At 39.9% G+C, this 17,510-nt stretch overlaps 3 protein-coding genes across 5 annotated transcripts in view; 2 read left to right on the top strand and 1 right to left on the bottom strand.

Moving 5' to 3' along the window:
* Positions 1–6,559: 6,559 nt before the first annotated feature.
* Positions 6,560–10,534, top strand: hprt1l (hypoxanthine phosphoribosyltransferase 1, like). Its single transcript, XM_042111036.1, has 9 exons — positions 6,560–6,812; positions 7,345–7,451; positions 7,841–8,024; positions 8,248–8,313; positions 8,403–8,420; positions 8,515–8,597; positions 9,628–9,674; positions 10,266–10,342; positions 10,452–10,534. The coding sequence occupies exons 1-9, from the start codon at positions 6,795–6,797 to the stop codon at positions 10,497–10,499; spliced, it is 648 nt and encodes a 215-aa protein (XP_041966970.1). The 5' UTR covers positions 6,560–6,794; the 3' UTR covers positions 10,500–10,534.
* A 2,008-nt stretch (positions 10,535–12,542) lies between these two features.
* Positions 12,543–13,991, bottom strand: LOC121723899 (dynein light chain roadblock-type 2). The gene is made up of 4 exons (XM_042110100.1): positions 13,843–13,991; positions 13,417–13,492; positions 13,033–13,200; positions 12,543–12,941 (listed from the first exon to the last, which is right to left on the bottom strand). Exons 1-4 carry the CDS (start codon positions 13,843–13,845, stop codon positions 12,898–12,900), a joined length of 291 nt encoding a protein of 96 aa, XP_041966034.1. The 5' UTR covers positions 13,846–13,991; the 3' UTR covers positions 12,543–12,897.
* Positions 13,992–13,995: 4 nt separating this feature from the next.
* Positions 13,996–17,510, top strand: part of wwox (WW domain containing oxidoreductase) — a 171,904-nt gene continuing 168,389 nt past the window's right edge. For 2 of the 3 annotated variants that reach the window (XM_042110094.1, XM_042110096.1), the window contains exons 1-4: positions 13,997–14,390; positions 14,770–14,834; positions 15,017–15,074; positions 16,125–16,294. In XM_042110094.1, coding sequence (XP_041966028.1) covers positions 14,284–14,390; positions 14,770–14,834; positions 15,017–15,074; positions 16,125–16,294 — 400 coding nt within the window. In that variant the 5' untranslated portion in view covers positions 13,997–14,283. Of the gene's footprint in view, positions 14,391–14,769; positions 14,835–15,016; positions 15,075–16,124; positions 16,295–17,510 lie in introns of all 3 variants that reach the window. The other variant, XM_042110095.1, reaches the window with a different exon arrangement.

Raw genomic sequence — 17,510 nt, 5'->3', positions numbered from 1 at the left:
ACACAAGTAAAGTTATTTGTCGGGCTGATTCATAAATGGGCATACCGAGGTTGTCGACCTAGCAGGCTAGGTGGCGTTTATTGCCATTCGCAAAACTAAGCAAGAGTTAACGTTAATGAAACTTAACATCGCCTTCTCCAGTGACAAAATGTATTCAAATGAAGTTGCAACGATGATGGCGGCAATCACTGGTTACGTTAAACCATTTTAAACAAGTAGGACTGTAAATTATGGGGACTATGGCTAACGTCACTTCGGATCAATATAGCAGAGCCCTTTTACTTTACCTATCAACTGGCTAATGCTAGCATGATGTAGCATGCTATGAGCTAATATACTTAGCATCTACGAAAGAACAGCACATATCTTTTTTCACAAAGAATCTGTAACAACTAACAACGATGTCTCTTACAAACAACTACACAATGTATGACTATCAATATGTATTTAGTCAGACTGTGATAAGATATAGCCTAATGATAATGACAGCAACACTTATTTAGGTTAGATTATGTGTCGAAATCAGGTGTCGTTAAAATAAGTGAGCGATGGCGTGGTAGTGTCTGCAGCCTAGACGGTAAAACATAATGGATAAAGCGTCGTGTCTGCAGCCAGCCAGCTGTCAATCATAGGTGTAAACACGCCCTTTTTAGATTTGTTAATATAACATTAAAAAAAATAATTTCAGCGAGAAAAGAAAAATTGTGTGTATTGAAGCATCTTGAAAACTATTTTTTCGAATAAAAAGTTGTTGATACAAAAATAGTTTTAGGTGAGAAAAGTGACACGGAAAGTTGGCTACTTGGCCATTGAAATACATGGGGATGGGCGGAGTTACACATTGTACTGCAGCCAGCCACCAGGGGGCTCTGGACTAACGCTCGCATCACTCTTAACAGACGGCACACTGTCCAGTTCTATATATACAGTCTATGTTCGTAATAATCCAGTCACTTACTAATTTGTCTGCTGCAGCTCAAACTTGTTGCTGGAAGACGAAGTTATAGCCAAAGGGGACTATTTTCAGGTGCTGTGTGATATCATTGTGCTGATGTGCCAATAGTAGGCCTACGTTCGTAACGTTCCTTGATTATTAGGCCGGAACACTGATCTATAAAGAACTTCTTTAGATCAGTGGGCTGGAATGAGAGTATAGTTCCATGTCAAATCAGCCTAGGAAATCGCCACGTTTCATTTTCCGTTTACACTTTGTAACTTGAGAAGAGACAAGTTTTAAATAGGAAAATTACCGGAAATCTTATTCATTTCTGGGGCAGCCGTGGCCCACTGGTTAGCACTCTGGATTTGTAACCGGAGGGCTGCCGGTTCGAGCCCCGACCAGTGGGCTGCGGCTGACCCCTCACTGCTCCCCGAGCGCCGCCATTGTAGCAGGCAGTTCACTGCGCCGGGATTAGTGTGTGCTTCACCTCACTGTGTGTACACTGTGTGCTGTTTGTGTTTCACTAATTCACCGATTGGGTTAAATGCAGAGACCAAATTTCCCTCACGGGATCAAAAAAGTATATATACTATACTACTATACTTTTAAGCGTGATGCTAGCGGCCGAGATGCTAAGATCTAATCCGATTCAATGATCTATGCTAGGCTGGAGCTAAAAGTGGTATCGCCAGACTCAGAAAATGGCTGGATGAACTGGGGAAAGGTAAAAAACAATTGTTTAATTCGAGGGGAGGTGGAAAATGAGTGTAATTCCCCAAATGGTGGCGTATCCCTTTAAAAGCTCCAGCAGATCTATGCATAGGCCTACAACAACTTTTGCCTGATTTCTTCACCAGTCAAACGTCTATGGGTGAGTGGCAAAGCTGTTATTAAATATCGACTAAAGTTCACCCAAAGACATATGGAAGAATCCAAGGTCAAATGGAAGAAGGTTCTTTGGTCTGATGAGACCAAATCTGCGCTTTTTGGCCATCAGACTAGATGCTATGTTTGGCAGACAAACACTGCACATTACCAAAAACACACCAAAAATGCATCCCTAATTTGAAGCATGGTGGTGGTAGCATCATGGTGTGGGGATACTTCTCGACAGCAGGTCTGGAAGGCTTGTAAAGGTAAAGGTAAAATGAATTGAGCAAAATATATGGAAATCCTGGAGGACAATCTGATTCAGTCTGCAAGAGAACCTGGGAGAATATTTAGTTTCCAGCACGACAATGAGCCGAAGCATACAGCGAAAAACTACACAGAAATGGTTTAAAGACAACAAGGTGAATGTTCTGGAGTGGCCAAGTCAAAGCCCAGACCTCAATTATAGAAAATCTGTGGTTGGACTTGAAAAGGGCTGTTCACACCCGATCCCCTTCCAACCTGACAGGGCTTGAGCAGTTTTGTAAAGACAAATGGAGTAAAATTGCAATATCCAGATGTGCAAGACTAGCTGAGACCTATCCATGCAGGCTCCTATTGTGGTGAAAGGTGCATCTACTAAATGGAGACTTGAAGGGGGTTAATTTTATGCAATCGCTTGTTTTCTATTAAATATTTTTAATTAACATTACTTTGTAGAAATCTGCATTCACTTTGACATTAAAGAGGGGATTTTTGTAAATGAAAGTAAAAAAGGCCAAATTAAATTGTAAAATAAAAGGTTGAGTATTGTTGTTCTGCACTGTAAAAAATAATAAGTAATGGTTACTTGAAAAAAGGGTGGAAACTTGTTGCCTTAAATAAGTTAAGTAAACAAAACTTTTCTCTTCCAAGTTATGTTTACTTGATGTCTACAAGTAATGCTTACTTAGAAGAAGTTATCCTTACTTAAGACTTTAAAGTTCTGGTTACTTACTTCCAACTAGTAAAGTTTACTTCATGCCCTCAAGTAAAGCTTACTTGAAACAAAGTTGTATTTACTACTGTTAAATGAGTTACCCTTACTTTAAGTTGTAAAGGGTACTTTATGTTGGATAGTAAAGTTTACTTGCAGAATATACACAAATAGTTGGCACTATTAGATTAGATAACTTTATTGTCATTTTGCAGAGTACAAGTACAAAGACAACAAAATGCAGTTTGCATCTAACTAGAAGTGCAAAAAAAGCAGAAAAATGCAATCTGATATACAAAGACAGGTGGTGCATAGACAGGATAAGAAATATGCGGTGTAAACAGTAGTATACAGTTGGTTTACAGAAGGTGGTTTAGAGTAATATAAATTAGGTATAAATATGTGCAGTGTATTAGCAGAATAAATATGGATATTCGGTATGAACCATATAGACATATATGTACAGTATACAGCTATGTGCAGTGTGGTAACAGTACTGTAGTGCAGAAACAGTAACATTATAACAGTAGTAAGAATACGTGTATGTGCAGGATGAATAGTATGAAGAACAGTAGAAAATGCCATGTATAAGTGTAATTACAGTATGTACATTTGTAAATAAATAGAACACTATGGGTGGGATAGGGTAGTGCAATTGTCCGCGGGGGTTGGGTGTCCCCCGTCAAGGTTTCCATGGTCATGGTGGACACCTCAACAGGCACAGGCAAGGAGGCATTGGGCGGGGGCTTAGTTGGTTGGTTGTCACCGGATGCAGAGCTAGAGTTCAGTAGGCTGACAGCCGCAGGGAAGAAGTTTCCTCTGAACCTGCTGGTTTGGGTGCAGAGAGACCTGTAACGCCTCCCAGAGGGGAGTGGGGTGAACAGTCTGTGGTTTAGGTGAGAACAGTCTCTGATGATACTGCGTGCCTTACGCAAGCATCACTTGCCCTGGATGGCCTTGATGGAGGGGAGTGAGGAACCGGTGATGCGTTGGCCAGTTTTCACCACCCTCTGCAGTTTTTTTCGGTTGTATTCTGGTGTAACCTTCATGTTTCAATCAGTAGTGTTTGAGCAACTGACCTCTGACTTCACATCCAAACAAGCACAACTTACATGTCCAGTTCATTGCTCTGCATTTTCAGTTTTCCAACTGCAAAAAGAAAAAGAGGGCAAAATTATTATCAATATGCATCTATTGGTCATGTTTAACAGCTGATTAAGTTTCACATTAAATGTTAATTTAAATTATTTCTCCAGAGACCTAATTAATACTGTTAAGCTAAAAATATTATGATTTGGCAACTTAATTTTCTCTATTGCTTCAGGCCTAGTACATTTATCACAATAGAATTTAAAATGTCAATCATACGTTGGAATTATATGGATGCCATTTTGCACCTCAATAACGGCACATTCGTTCAAATTCCACACACTGCAACCTAAGTCCTCTTGCTAAATCACAACGAAAGATTTTAGATAAAAGACCATGGCTTTCTCAGTCAGTAAGGTTATGAGTCCAATTATCCTAATTGTTTTATCAATACAGTAGGAATATCGACGTAAACCATACACAGTTTAATCTTTACACGTGTTGAATCAACTTAGCATGCTAGCAAGCGTTTCTCATGAGAAATGGCTAGCTTCTAACGTTAGAACCATAGCTAAACTTCATTAAGAGAGCTCATGAAGACAACTGCTATTGGCAAATTTATACAGCCTAGTTCTAGACCCCAGGCGCCACCACTTCCTCATAACTTCGATAACATAAAAAATATCAAAGGGCTTGAATACCTAGAATATTTGTTTTCTGCTCTGCATGGTCTGAGGCAGTGTTAAAGGTCCAGTATGTAGGAAATAATGGAAAATAAACTGTAACCATTCCAAAAATGATGATCATATGTTGTCAGAGAGTAAGGAAAGACGATGAATTGAAGTAATGGCTTATTTGACAACATTACTCTAACCCGTAAAACCCCGTAAAACCCATGGAAAAAAAATGAGTTACGGGGCGGAATGTCTTGGAATTTTCGTTTATGTTTTGAACGATTCATTCTAGAATAGCGTATTAATAATGGGCTAGCGCGTCCTCCTATTTGGGTTGCCAAATTAGCAAAGGCCAACTGTCAACAGCTGTCAGTTGTAGTCATGAACGCCTACGAGAGGCAGGCAAATTTCCAAAATTTAAACAAGAAACAAATTAAGTGGACATCGGAGGAGCTTCCTGAGATGGTGACGTCTTCGTCAAACGAAGAATATCAAGTCTGACGCAGAGCTGGCCATATTTCTCCACAACAGGTAGCCTAGGCTAAACTTCATCTGCATCGCTAACTTCAGCTAAATATGTTACGTTGGTTAGAGAGGTATTTTTTGTTTTCACTGTTTCCGTAATGTGTAGCTGGGTCATGGCTGGAGAAACGTTAAAGCAGCTGCAGGTCAAGTAACGTTAGCTAAGTCTTAATTACATCTGGCAACCCAGAAGAGGCTCGCGTCTGGTAGTCTTGAGAACGTTCACCAGTGTTTTGATTTTGGCCTGCAGAACGTTCGGTAACAATCCTACAAATCGCACCTTTAACAAAGATCTTTGGTGTTAACTCGCATAGCTGCTATCAGTTAGCTGCAAACTGTTAGCAGCTAGCGCATATATCGGCCACTTAGCAAGTTGAACTTAACATTACCCCAGCTGTTAATGAAACCGAATGTACAGTTTTGCACAAATGCTGTTAGTTCAACCTATACTGTAAACATTTGACACATTAATACATACTGTAAACTTACCGGACAGAGCAAGTCACTGGTGAAGCTGCGTTACACTCCCATCCCAAAAGTCAGCCACACCGTAACACTGCCGACCGTTGGCTGTGGAATCCAGAATGCTCCCTCTGCTAACTGTGCGCGTGTGCACTGCGTGAGTCCAGTTTACTCAGGTCTGAGTTGTGAAGCTTACTCGTGTATCTCCAGTTTTAGACCCCATTGTTGCAAGTTCGGCACATTACTAATGTTACTCTAGTAGGAACACTCAGCCTATAGTAAGTAAAGTATACTTGTGTTACTGCAGTAAGATGTAGTGTCATTTTTTACAGTGTGGCATGTTCCCTTTAACATTGCGGCTACTTATTTTTCTTGAGAACTTTAATCATCAGTGGGCAAATTAATATGATCATCCAATCGGAACGCCTGGAACCGGTTATGTGTTGCTCTCAACACTAAATCCACTTAAATCAACAGTCAATGTACTGATGAAGGAATAGATTAAATAGACAGATATTTGTGATTTTATGCTCCATTTTCAGTATGTACTTTATTTTGATACTGAAAATTAGGGTATATTTTATATTTTATTTTAAAATACATGTTTATGTATTTTTGCCCATCCCTGCCATAGGGTTGGGGTCAAATAGGCTAGGCTACTGTTAGGCTAATTGACTAACTGGTAAACAGCCAAGACTGTGTGCAAATCTCTCTCTCTCTCTCTCTGTGTAGGCTATGACAGGGACACAAGTAGGAGACTGGAAATGTGAACTGACAAAGACATGTGCTGCGTGATTGAGAAACAGAGACAACATTGGGAAGGACGGATGATCACATGGGTACAATTGCTCATGTTGCGGCAGTCACAAGCGCAGTCAGTGTAATTTATTAAGTTGGACAGTGTCTGAATGAGATGTTTGGCTGGATTGTGGTATAGGTCCAGGCATGACAAATGACAGGGAAAATGACAATTGAATAATAGACAACGGGCACATTCTGAAACTGTCCGTGTGTGTGGTCGATAAAGGCGTAGCCTTGTCAAAGCACAGGTTGGAGCGTCTAAATCAGATTATTAGGTAAACTGGATTGTGACGTAGGGGTTTAAAACTGCAGGGAGCATCACACACCCTTGACCACACTAAGTAAGTAGTCGATGCTTGCTTGAAGGCGTAGGCTAACTGAAGGCTCTGCCCTGTTTTGACGGGTTATGACTCCACAAACAGTATCGTAGTTTACAATTCAAGGGCGAGCTCCAGCAAGGATGGCGTCCTTTCTACAGGTAAGATGCTGCGTTTTCAATGATAGGGCATAATGTGTTGTAGACTAGCCTAGGCTCCACCTTTGGTTGGTTAAATGGATCTATTGCTGGTGATAGTCCTAGTAACACTGATGAAAACGAGCGTAAATATCTTCATAAGGTGTGGTTCTTCAACGACTATTTTCATGAACAATGTAGCCTAGACTGCTACGTTACCTGTGGCTTGTTACATGCGAATCGAAGCTGCTAGATGTTGGCTACACAGTATCAGCAGACAAGTTGAGCTGAAACAAATAGGTAGGCAAGCCGAATATTGCCAGACTGCAATGCACCATACAGTTCCACACATGGATACTAGCATGCATGTGTTAGTTTGAACAGAATCAAAACGGTACCTTAACCAGTTTATTTCACAGAGGACTCCATTGGTTAAACCTGTCAAGTTATTTAGCCCAACACACACACGGGCTACGCTGTCCTTAGAAATAGCTGCTTGACAAGTCTTCAGAAATTAGTTGGGTTTGTAAAGCCGAATTTGTATTCCTCTTTGCAGATATCGGACGATGAAAAGGGACACGAGCTGGGTCTCTTTTGTGTCCCCAAACACTACGAAGAGGATTTAGACCGTGTCATCATTCCGCACGGTCTCATCATGGATAGGTATAGTGGACTGATCACATCTCACGTTTGATATAGGCTAAATGTAGCCTATGTGTAGGCTACATGGATGTTGTAGGCTAGATGGTTGCTACTGAACTGCTTGTTTTGTAATAAGACCATAAGCCCTGTTTCGACTGCAATATTATTTCATCTATAGGCTACCTGAATTAAAAATGTGTGTGTGTGAGTGAGTGAGTGAGTGAGAGAGGGAGAGGGAAGGAAGGAGGGGTGAGTGGAAGAGCACAGGGAACTCATTTGCCTCAGAAATTTTGTGGAGTGAATTATATTGTTTACACTGTAAATTCCAGGTAAAACCATTTGATTTCCCTATACTCATTGTCCTCTCTGTCAACATTTCCCCCATCTTTGTTTTGTGTAATTCTACTTAGGACTGAACGCTTGGCCCGAGATATCATTCGAGACATGGGAGGACATCATATAGTTGCTCTTTGTGTGCTCAAAGGTGGTTATAAATTCTTTGCTGACCTGCTAGATTTCATCAAGGCACTTAATCAGAACTGCGATAAGTCTGTACCGTTGACTGTGGATTTCATTAGACTTAAGAGCTACTCAGTGAGTGCCCCATCTACATTTCTATTTCTTTTTACTCTTGACTTGAAAAATCATTGAACAGCAGTAGCCTATCATTGTTCATTCTGTGTTCACACATATTCTCTGTTCTGTAAATTACAATGCTACATTTAGTTCTGTAAAAGAACTGAACTGAACACAGAGTTTGCATGTTGAGCGCACAGAGCATGAACCTTCTCTCATTTTCTCTCTTCTGCTCTCATAGAATGACCGGTCAACAAACAAAGTGAAAGTTATAGGTGGCGATGAGTTGTCTGCCCTGACAGGGAAGGTAAGTTTAGTTTAACAGCTGTAAACCTCTAGCATTTTTGACTGTTGTACTCATGGTTGAATCTGATGCAACTGTTTTTCTTTCCACAGAATGTGCTGATTGTTGAGGTAAGATTATCATTTGTGTGGTAACAAATTCTCTTTTATGTAGGCCTAAGATGTGGTATGGCTACAGCTGTCTGTCTTATGGTATGTGTTTCAGGACATTGTGGAAACAGGCAGAACCATGGAGACTCTGCTATCACTGCTGAATGATTATAATCCCAAAATGGTGAAAGTAGTCAGGTATGACCACCTATTTCTGATCAGCTTGTACTGAATGCACTGAACACTCATACCAAATGCCTTGGTACTGATCATCTAATTTCATCAGTTTGTTGTAGGGCCTCTTAAGACCACCAAACAGTGAATAATGGAAGTGTATTATAATGTATTTGAATAGGGATGGACGTGTATTGTATAACATATTTGAATAGGGATGGGGAGTTTTATATTCCCAGCTTGGATGTAAATGCTGACAAAACGGGAAAGAAGAGCTGGGGCATTTGTCCGCAACGAGTGACCGTGTCACATGACAAGGATCCCATATAGCGGATGGAATTAAAAGCGAGAGTGCACGTTGCTGAGAGCATTAATGGTTAAACGGCAACCCACTCCCCCTCCTCTTCTTGTCTGCACTAAGTTTAGACCTGATGGTGTGTGGGCCTCAGAGTGAAGCATTAGACTTGATTTGGCGTGCCAGTAACTTACGCTGTGGCAGCAAGCCAGCATCTCCTCTCCTGCCTTTATATACACTGATGCCAAGCAAAAGATGCAAACGCTGAGTAGACTGCACAGAGTAACTGAGCTAATATTGGCTGTCAGTGAACGCTGAATGCACAAAGTGCCTGTGATGATGGCCAGCTTAATTTCGAAAAAGGCTTTTCTGGAAGGCCTGACTATATGCGCAAAAATGAGAGGGGAGGTCTCTCTGTTCTAGGCTGACATCATTTTGACGTCCGTCTTGCTATTATAGACATGGTGTTCACAGCATCTAACAATACGTCCGATGGTCTTCATGGTTTGTTTATGGACGATGACAATGTCATATTTAATATCAGCCCAAAGTCCAAAAGTCCATTGTAGCCTCAGTCGAATATAATGATTTACTTTGCTGTATATCTCTGTGTAGCTGGTCCATCAGTATTGTTTTTTTGTTTAACACATTTTGTTGATTTTCTGCAAACTGTGCACTGTAATGGTTTCAATCTTGTTTTTCATTTGATTGATGTCATAATTCAGTCTCTGACTAATGTTCCATATTATTCTGTTACAGTCTCCTGGTTAAGAGGACACCTCGGAGTTCAGGATACAGGCCTGACTGTGAGTGACCTTGTGTTCCTGCCATGTCCTAGAAAAACTTACAAACTGAGATTTTTTTTCTTAGAAAAAAAGAGCTCTCTGTGCTTACTCCATTTTAACAAATTGTTCTGTCTGAACACAGTTGAACCAGGTATTAGGGGACTGTCAGACATCCACTCTTAGTGTTATGCAATGCTTTTAGGTTACAATCTGTTAATCTTTTTAAGTACATCCCAGGAGCACAGATGTCATTCGCTTCTGACTTCAGCTCTCGGCCTGGTCGTGGCTGAAAGATAAGCCTACTCAGAGATGGTCAATACCAGACCCACCTCAGCACCCGCACCTACAAAACAAACCAACCACCAGCACGCCTATGTCTGACTGTCCCTAATTGGCACACACGAGGACCAAAGCCATCTTCCCAATGAACATGATGCATTGCTTTTATCAGATGCAACAAATCTGTAAATGAGCAGTGCATGTACCATTAACCAATTGGAATATATTTAATTATGTAAAAGCCATGAGAGCGGCAGGATTTACTGCAGGCTTTTTTATTGGTCGTCTGGTTAAGTGTGCAAGTGCAGTATAGATGTTGCATATCTTTTACAGATTTTGGATTTGAAGTCCCTGATAAGTTCCTCGTGGGATATGCATTAGATTATAATGAGTACTTCAGAGACCTAAGCGTAAGTTACAGCTCTTGACAATGCCATTTTACTGTGATAGTATCTCTACGCTTATGGCTAATGTTTTGCAATGACCACTCATCTTTGCTTTGTTTGTGTCCACATCCAGCATATCTGCATCCTGAGTGAGCATGCAAAAGAAAAATACAAAGTCTGAGCGGAGCGGGATAAACAGGCTCAGACCACTGTGAATGAGTTTCCCGTTTTATTTGAGTTCAGAATCAAATTTATTTTTCTACATTTAACTAAGAAAACTGAATGTGAAATCATTTTTCATGATGCTGGGTGGCCTGGCAGGGGTAACAAATCACAGGGGAGACTGGAAAAAAAGATGATGGAATATGACTCTTTTGGTTAATCACTCAAGTGTGTTATTTTAATAGCATTATATGTAAATATAACAAGAGTATATGTGTTATATTATTTAATTCTATTTATCTTAATAATGGAGGCCTTGGGTATATTTGAAGGCATTTTTTATGTTGTTATATTTTGACTTCATGTTACTGTGATACCAAACAGTCTCAGGCTATAATCCTTGAGAAAAAAAATGTTCTAAATCTGAGTCCATTATTATTTGTCCTTAATCCACGAGTTTTACATTATTGACTCTCATTATGAGGGGCAGGACTGTAATTTGTTTTTGTTAGTCTTATCAAGACCTGCATTATGATGACACAGGCCATGATTCCAAGTTGGGTGGTTTAGTGGCAAACCTAGGTAAGGTGAACCTGATAATAAAATAGTCTGGGGCTTCAATATCCAAACTAAGCAAAGCCAAAAGGCTCTTCTATTAGGAGGTTTACCACTTCCTCTGGGTGAACTTACCCAGATCCGTCACTTAACCACCTACTTCGAATACACTCCTGGGGGGTATTCCAAGTACGTGGTTTAGTGACAAACCTGGGTAAGTTAACTTGGAGTAAGTGGGAAACCTCCTACAACAAGAGTCCTATGGCATTGTTTTGTAAGGAGAAGGAAGCCATACAGCTCTTCTATTAGGAGGTTTACCACTTACTCTTGAGTTAACTTACCCAGGTTTGTCACTAAACCACGTACTTGGAATACCCCCCTGATCCTGTATGCTGGTCTGTTTTGTGTCTTTTCATGATGGACTCATGATGTGCTGCAATAATAACAATTAAAACCATAAAGAAAACTCTGAAAGTATTGTGCCTGTCTGCCATATATTGTTATGTCTCAATGTTGCATGTGTAGAAAGTGCAGTAACACCCCTCACCAGCAGGTGGAGTTGAGCAGAAACATGCAATGACCTAGAAGTGAGCGGCATTACTGTAATGCACAAGTCAGAATGTTTGACTGGTAGTCGTACACAAGTTGGAAGTGCCACTATAGTGCATAGGTATTTGTAAATCCCAACAGCCAGCACCAAAATCAGTGCAAGCTTCTGCAGCTATTTGGAAGATGTGACATATAACGAACCAGCTAGCCTTGTGATAACAAAATCTTTACCTTTTGTTTAGTCCACTGAAAGTTATCCACATAAACGATTAAATACACAGTTATGGAGGAATTGTTTTGGGGAAGCAGTTGCACTATATCCCACTTTTGCTGCCTTTAAGCCACTTAAATTCATAGCCTAGATGGGCATTGCGCATACGTTACAACTTGACGTGATGGTGAAGCTAAATGCCCAAGAAACGTCACGTCAAGTTGTAGGCCTACTAAACGCAAAAACTTAATGACAGCTTGTTCGTGGTGGTGTAGTGCTGCCTAATTGAAATGGGATAGGCAAGTATCTTATATTCGGCTATCACGTGTGGCACATTTATTGGGCTTTTAGCCTCTTTTAATTTAGGCCTATTTGATGAGTTACTGATAAAGACTGAGCAGCAGAAAAGTCATAGTCGATAGATCGTTTATTATTATAATTAGGCTATTGATAGCCTACTATTACTTTACTACTATTACTGTTATTATTATTATTATTCGGATGAGGCAAAGGAATGTAAATCTGAGTCTGAAATGTTGGCTACAAACAGTCTATACTGCTGTAACTGCACTGCTGCTATTATTAATTGTTAACTTCCGGGAACTATTTGAGGCTTTATATGGCTCTGGTGCAACCATGGCAACCTACATCCAATGTGCGTCCGTTGAAATGAATGCTACTAGAAATGTCTGTATTTTTCTATTCTTTTGAAGCGTTTTCACAATATTTCAAACAATACATAAGCAGAAGAGTTAATGTTATTTATTCATGTGAACATCTGAACGAGATGACAAAAAGAAAAGATCACACATGTTCAGGTTTTAACTGAACTCTGATATCTAGTTCTACAAGACAAATCCAGATGGCCTCAACATAAAGCATCCCATATATTAGTTGGACTATAAGGCATTGTGGAGATGTAAGCAAGGAAGGCATCTCACAAGGTGGCCCTGAAAAAACAGTGGAATGACAAGTGTACTTAAAGACATGGAATGTAAAAACAAACAACTAGGCTAATCATAAATACAAACAGGTATTGTCACATGTGCCAGATGATGTCACTCATCAGGTCAGATACTCTTTCTTGCTGGGCATCATGATGTTATTCACTGGGATTCTGGATCACAATTAACAGATACTCTTTGTCTGAAAAAGAATAACACTCATTTAAATGATTAGCAAAAAACAACAAGGCCATGTTTTCTGCACAGGCATACGATTAGGATACAGTTCTTACCTGGAGCTACCATGATCTCATGCTTCTTGGATCTTATCCTGAGAAATGTCAAGTCATTTTGAGGGTCAATATCTCGCACTGTACTTCTGGCCTTTATGGCCAGCTGATGAAGGAGTCCCGCATACTGCACTGTGGTTGAGTTGTCAAGTGTGGTTCTGATAGGAATTCCTTAACAGTTGACAGAAGATGAACTGCTGTTACAGCCGTTCTAGTAGGCTACATCAGTAACGTTGCATCTCTATGAAGTAACATTACAAACGAACTGACTGTACGTTAACTAGAGATACAACTAACGTCATAACGTTATATAGATATGCAATTTTGCAAAAAAAGCTGCCCTATGTTCCACAATATTACATGAAAATCGAATGAACTTAACGTTACCCTCAGCGTTTACGACTATTGTTCCAATAACGCCTTTATGGGTCTGAATCCTCTTCAGGGTCTCCTCAACTTCTGCCTGTAATACATTGGAAAAGAAAAACGTTAAAGAAACACATCAAAGGGTATGAAGAGTGTTCGGCTGCCTTGCTAAGGAACTGGTTACTTTAGGCAGTTAGCCTACAGTGACAAAAAATCGGACAACTGAATAATAATAGGCTGTGTCTAGCTGCTAATGTTCAGTTCAGTTAACGTTAGCTAACGTAAACGTTATTCGATGCCAGGGAAATTGGTCTAACTTCAAGCTAATGAATACACATTTTTCTTAGTGCCATGCGGCGGACACCCCAAACATTCCTCTAACTTACTGTGATTCAGTGGCATTAACGTTAATTCACTAAAATCAACACTGATAAAAATATGTGTTACCATTTTTCCAAGTCAGCTTGTTCGCGTTCCGGTTGCTATGTGGAAGCGGAAGTCCTTGCACCAATGTTGTCCGATGAGAGATGAGGACATCAGCAAAACTCAATGCTTTGACGTGAAAGCTGATATCCAAGTTGTTAAAGGCCTAATACGCGCAATATGACGATGTGATGCAATTATAAATCCCATAGAATACAGTTTTACGTGTATAAAATTTGTTTTGTAAAAACATGCTCTTGAAGTACTTGCGTGAATACATTTCCCATCAAACACTTCGAAGCATCGTCACAATATTATTGCGGAAGTGCAGTTGCAGGATTACAGCAACGTGAATATTGTGAATTTCGTAGTCGACCCCCTGACTAGCTCTTTAGATTGTCTGTGGCCCACAACTGTTTAACTTAACTGTGTTAAGCGATTTGTGTTATTGATCCTTTGTTCGTCATGGCAGCCATGTCACTCGCTGGAATGGATGACACTGACAGCGAGGACGAGCTGCCGCCGGGCTGGGAAGAAAGATCTACAAAGGATGGATGGGTGTACTATGCAAAGTAAGCAAACTTAAGCGCAGATTTTTAAGATGGCTTATTGTCATCAGTTGTACTGACACATGACTGCTAAAAATGAACGGACTCTTCTAATGAAATAGTCTATGCAGTGTAAAGTTAGTGCCGATGCACCTGTCTGTCACTCTGTGCAGGCTGTGCCCAGATCTAGCCTACCCTGTGTGTCTCGCAGTCGAAAGCTGTGGCTTGTGCAGGCTGTCCCCAGATTTAGCCTACCCTGTGTGTTTCGCAGTCAAAAGCTGTGGCTTGTGCAGGCTGTGTCCAGATTTAGCCTATACCCTGTGTGTTTTGCAGTCAAAAGCTGTGGCTGCAAAACCTGGCTGGTTCAGTGTTGAGTGATCCTAGCTGTCTCTTGTTTTTCCAGTCACGATGAGATGAAGACACAGTGGGAGCATCCTAAAACTGGGAAGAAAAAGCGCTGTGCTGGAGGTTTGGCTCACTCTGTCATTAAGTTGTCTTAAAATATAACAGCCACATTATTAGACTTATACGAACTATACGCACAACAGCAGCTTACCAGAGTGTGTTAGAATTCTGATTGCACACTGCAAGTAGCCTATTTGATGTATTGTTTTCTTTGATGATTTTAATGATCACTGGTTATTGTACAGATTTACCATATGGATGGGAACAAGAGACAGATGATAAGGGGCAGCTCTTCTATGTGGAGTAAGTCATTTCAGAGAAGCAGTAAGAACATCAACGAATTAGATTTGATAGAGTGGACCCTAATTTAAAGGAACTATATGTAAGATTGTGGCCAAAACTGGTACTACAATCACTTTCAAATTACTGTAGAGCGGTGTATCCCCTCCCCCTCCCCCCTGACTCGAGGTTGCCAACCCAGATGCCGAAACACTACTGACTTTGTGATTAGTAGATAGGTAGAGGTTGGTGCATCAGGCCAAAACACAACATGACATGACAAAACACAACATCAACATCAGTTGAAGGCTGCAACTTTTTAAATGACAATATCTTGGCCGGACTACTGTTGTCAGTGATATAAGTATTTGAAATGAACATGATTTCTTAATGTCTAGTGACATATCAGGGCCATTTTATGATTAATTGAAATACATTTCTTACATATGGTTCCTTTAAATGGCAGGCAAATTGCAAAGTCTGTCAGCAAGCAAAATGATCTTGCATGAACCATAGAATGCATGTCTTACTCATGGTGTGAAATTAGCTAATTAATTTAGCCTAATTATGAAATTAGTTTTAGTCAGACTTATGATTTTGAACTTTGCCCATCATCAGCGCCCATTATTTTAGGATGAATAAGACTAGAAAATATTTTGTTATTGTGTAGCAGTATGGTCTGTCGTTACAGGCCTAGTCCATGAAACTAGGGGACAAAAAAACTTTTTTTGTTTAGTTTCCATAGCTTTTTAAATGTTGTAATAAGTAAATGTTTAAACCTGTTCAATATGTTCCTAGATGGTTTCCAGTTGAAACGTTCAACCAACCAAGCCAATTTTGAAATGAAAATGAATCAGCTTTTAGCGTAATGCTCTACAAAATATTACCATTAGCTACACAACTACCCAAGTTACCATTAGCTCAATGTTGTTAACTGTGCCACCAGAAATGCCTTAGTTTGTTTATGCAGTTGAAAGGTTCTATAGTAGTGTGTTTGTAGTTGTGAATTATAATGCATTTAAAAGTGACGTTTAAATCTCCCTCATAACATCCTCATTTAACCTGTGCCATCAGCCACATCAATAAGAGAACCACCTACTTTGACCCGCGCCAGGCCTTCACTGTGGAGGATGTGCAAGTGAGGCCGAAGAGGTTCGATGGCAACTCCTCTGCCCTGGAGGTCCTGCAGGGTCATGACCTCTCCAGTAAGGTTGTTCTCATCACGGGGGCCAACTCTGGAATTGGTGAGTGGTGTTTGTTTGGTTTTTGATCACACAATATTTTACTTCTTTAATTGTGAAGAATGCTTATGGGTTTTTTTATGTCTTATTTTAGTTGAAACTGTGCTAAAATGGATGCTGGTTGAAATGTTGTTATTCAGAGCTCAGGGAAGTTTTCTGTCACACATTTGCCAATGAAGTGTGATGTTCTCCCCATTTCAGAGGTTGAGTTACAGCATTTATCCTGTGTGTGGTGCTGTTGCATCACATAACAAAAGTGTTTGGTTGTAACAGCCTCATTACATCGGAAGAAAGCCCACATTCACAGAATCTTTGGTGAACTGAACCGATATCAGAATAACTTTTTGAAAATAAAACAGTTATGACATCCTTTAATGCAGTACACAATTGTATTTAAATCAATTAACACAATGTCAAATGAGCTGCCATTTTGGACCCATTGTACCAAAGGTAACTTCAGATGTTATGGGATCTGGGAAAACACATGGTGAAATGTCACCATTCTAGCAACAATCAGGATTTTGTGAGGATGTTATCCAGGATGTTGCTAGGACGTTATCAGAATCTTAAATTGAGAGGGTTGAAACGGAGAAGAAATCAAGGATTTTTTTTAATTTCAATCCCATCACAAATATGCTTCAAAAGGAAGCCGATGGATGAGAACTATGCTGCTTATATTGTTATGAGTGGAATGACAAACCAGCTCTGAATAGGAGTGACATTTAGTGATTGCTTAGTTTAGGATAAATGTCCTAAAGAGTTTTGACTGTTAATAACAGGAGTATTTTAAGTTGGATAGATTCTCTATACTTGCCTAAATTAATCTGGTCAGAATAGTTTGGTGATCTAACTATTGTTGTATGTGTTATTATTGTTTAAATTATTATTTAAAAAAGTAGTTTTAAGAATGAGCAGATTTTGAAACAGAACAGATTTGCCACTCTGCATGTAGGATGATGTGTAAGCGAATTTATAGTTTAAAAGAAATCAATACAATAACATTCACCTTTGGCTGTCTGTTTCCGCAATAATAATAGGCCTTACGTTTTTTGTTCAACTGTACCTTTCAAGTTAATTTTCTTCTCAAATCTTTGTGCATTTCTCATCATACATTTTATTGTTGAAACCCTTATGTACACTAGAGGGCAGACAAGATCTGTCTGATCCTTCACAATACTGTATTGTGAATACTGGAAATGATGCTTTCAACTTAGTAAAT

This window comes from Alosa sapidissima, chromosome 11 (genome assembly GCF_018492685.1).
Source record: "Alosa sapidissima isolate fAloSap1 chromosome 11, fAloSap1.pri, whole genome shotgun sequence".
In the NCBI taxonomy this organism is placed as follows: Eukaryota; Metazoa; Chordata; class Actinopteri; order Clupeiformes; family Clupeidae; genus Alosa; species Alosa sapidissima.
This window is presented reverse-complemented; position numbering and strand designations above follow the sequence as displayed.

What these genes read in the sequence shown, in the direction of transcription:
- LOC121723899 (XM_042110100.1), bottom strand. An exon ending in AATAGTCGTAAACGCTGAGG is followed by an intron (nt 13,201 to 13,416) that starts GTAACGTTAAGT and finishes TCAACTGTTAAG; the next exon opens with GAATTCCTATCAGAACCACA. An exon ending in TGAGATCATGGTAGCTCCAG is followed by an intron (nt 12,942 to 13,032) that starts GTAAGAACTGTA and finishes ATTCTTTTTCAG; the next exon opens with ACAAAGAGTATCTGTTAATT.
- hprt1l (XM_042111036.1), top strand. An exon ending in CACGGTCTCATCATGGATAG is followed by an intron (nt 7,452 to 7,840) that starts GTATAGTGGACT and finishes AATTCTACTTAG; the next exon opens with GACTGAACGCTTGGCCCGAG. An exon ending in AAAATGGTGAAAGTAGTCAG is followed by an intron (nt 8,598 to 9,627) that starts GTATGACCACCT and finishes ATTCTGTTACAG; the next exon opens with TCTCCTGGTTAAGAGGACAC.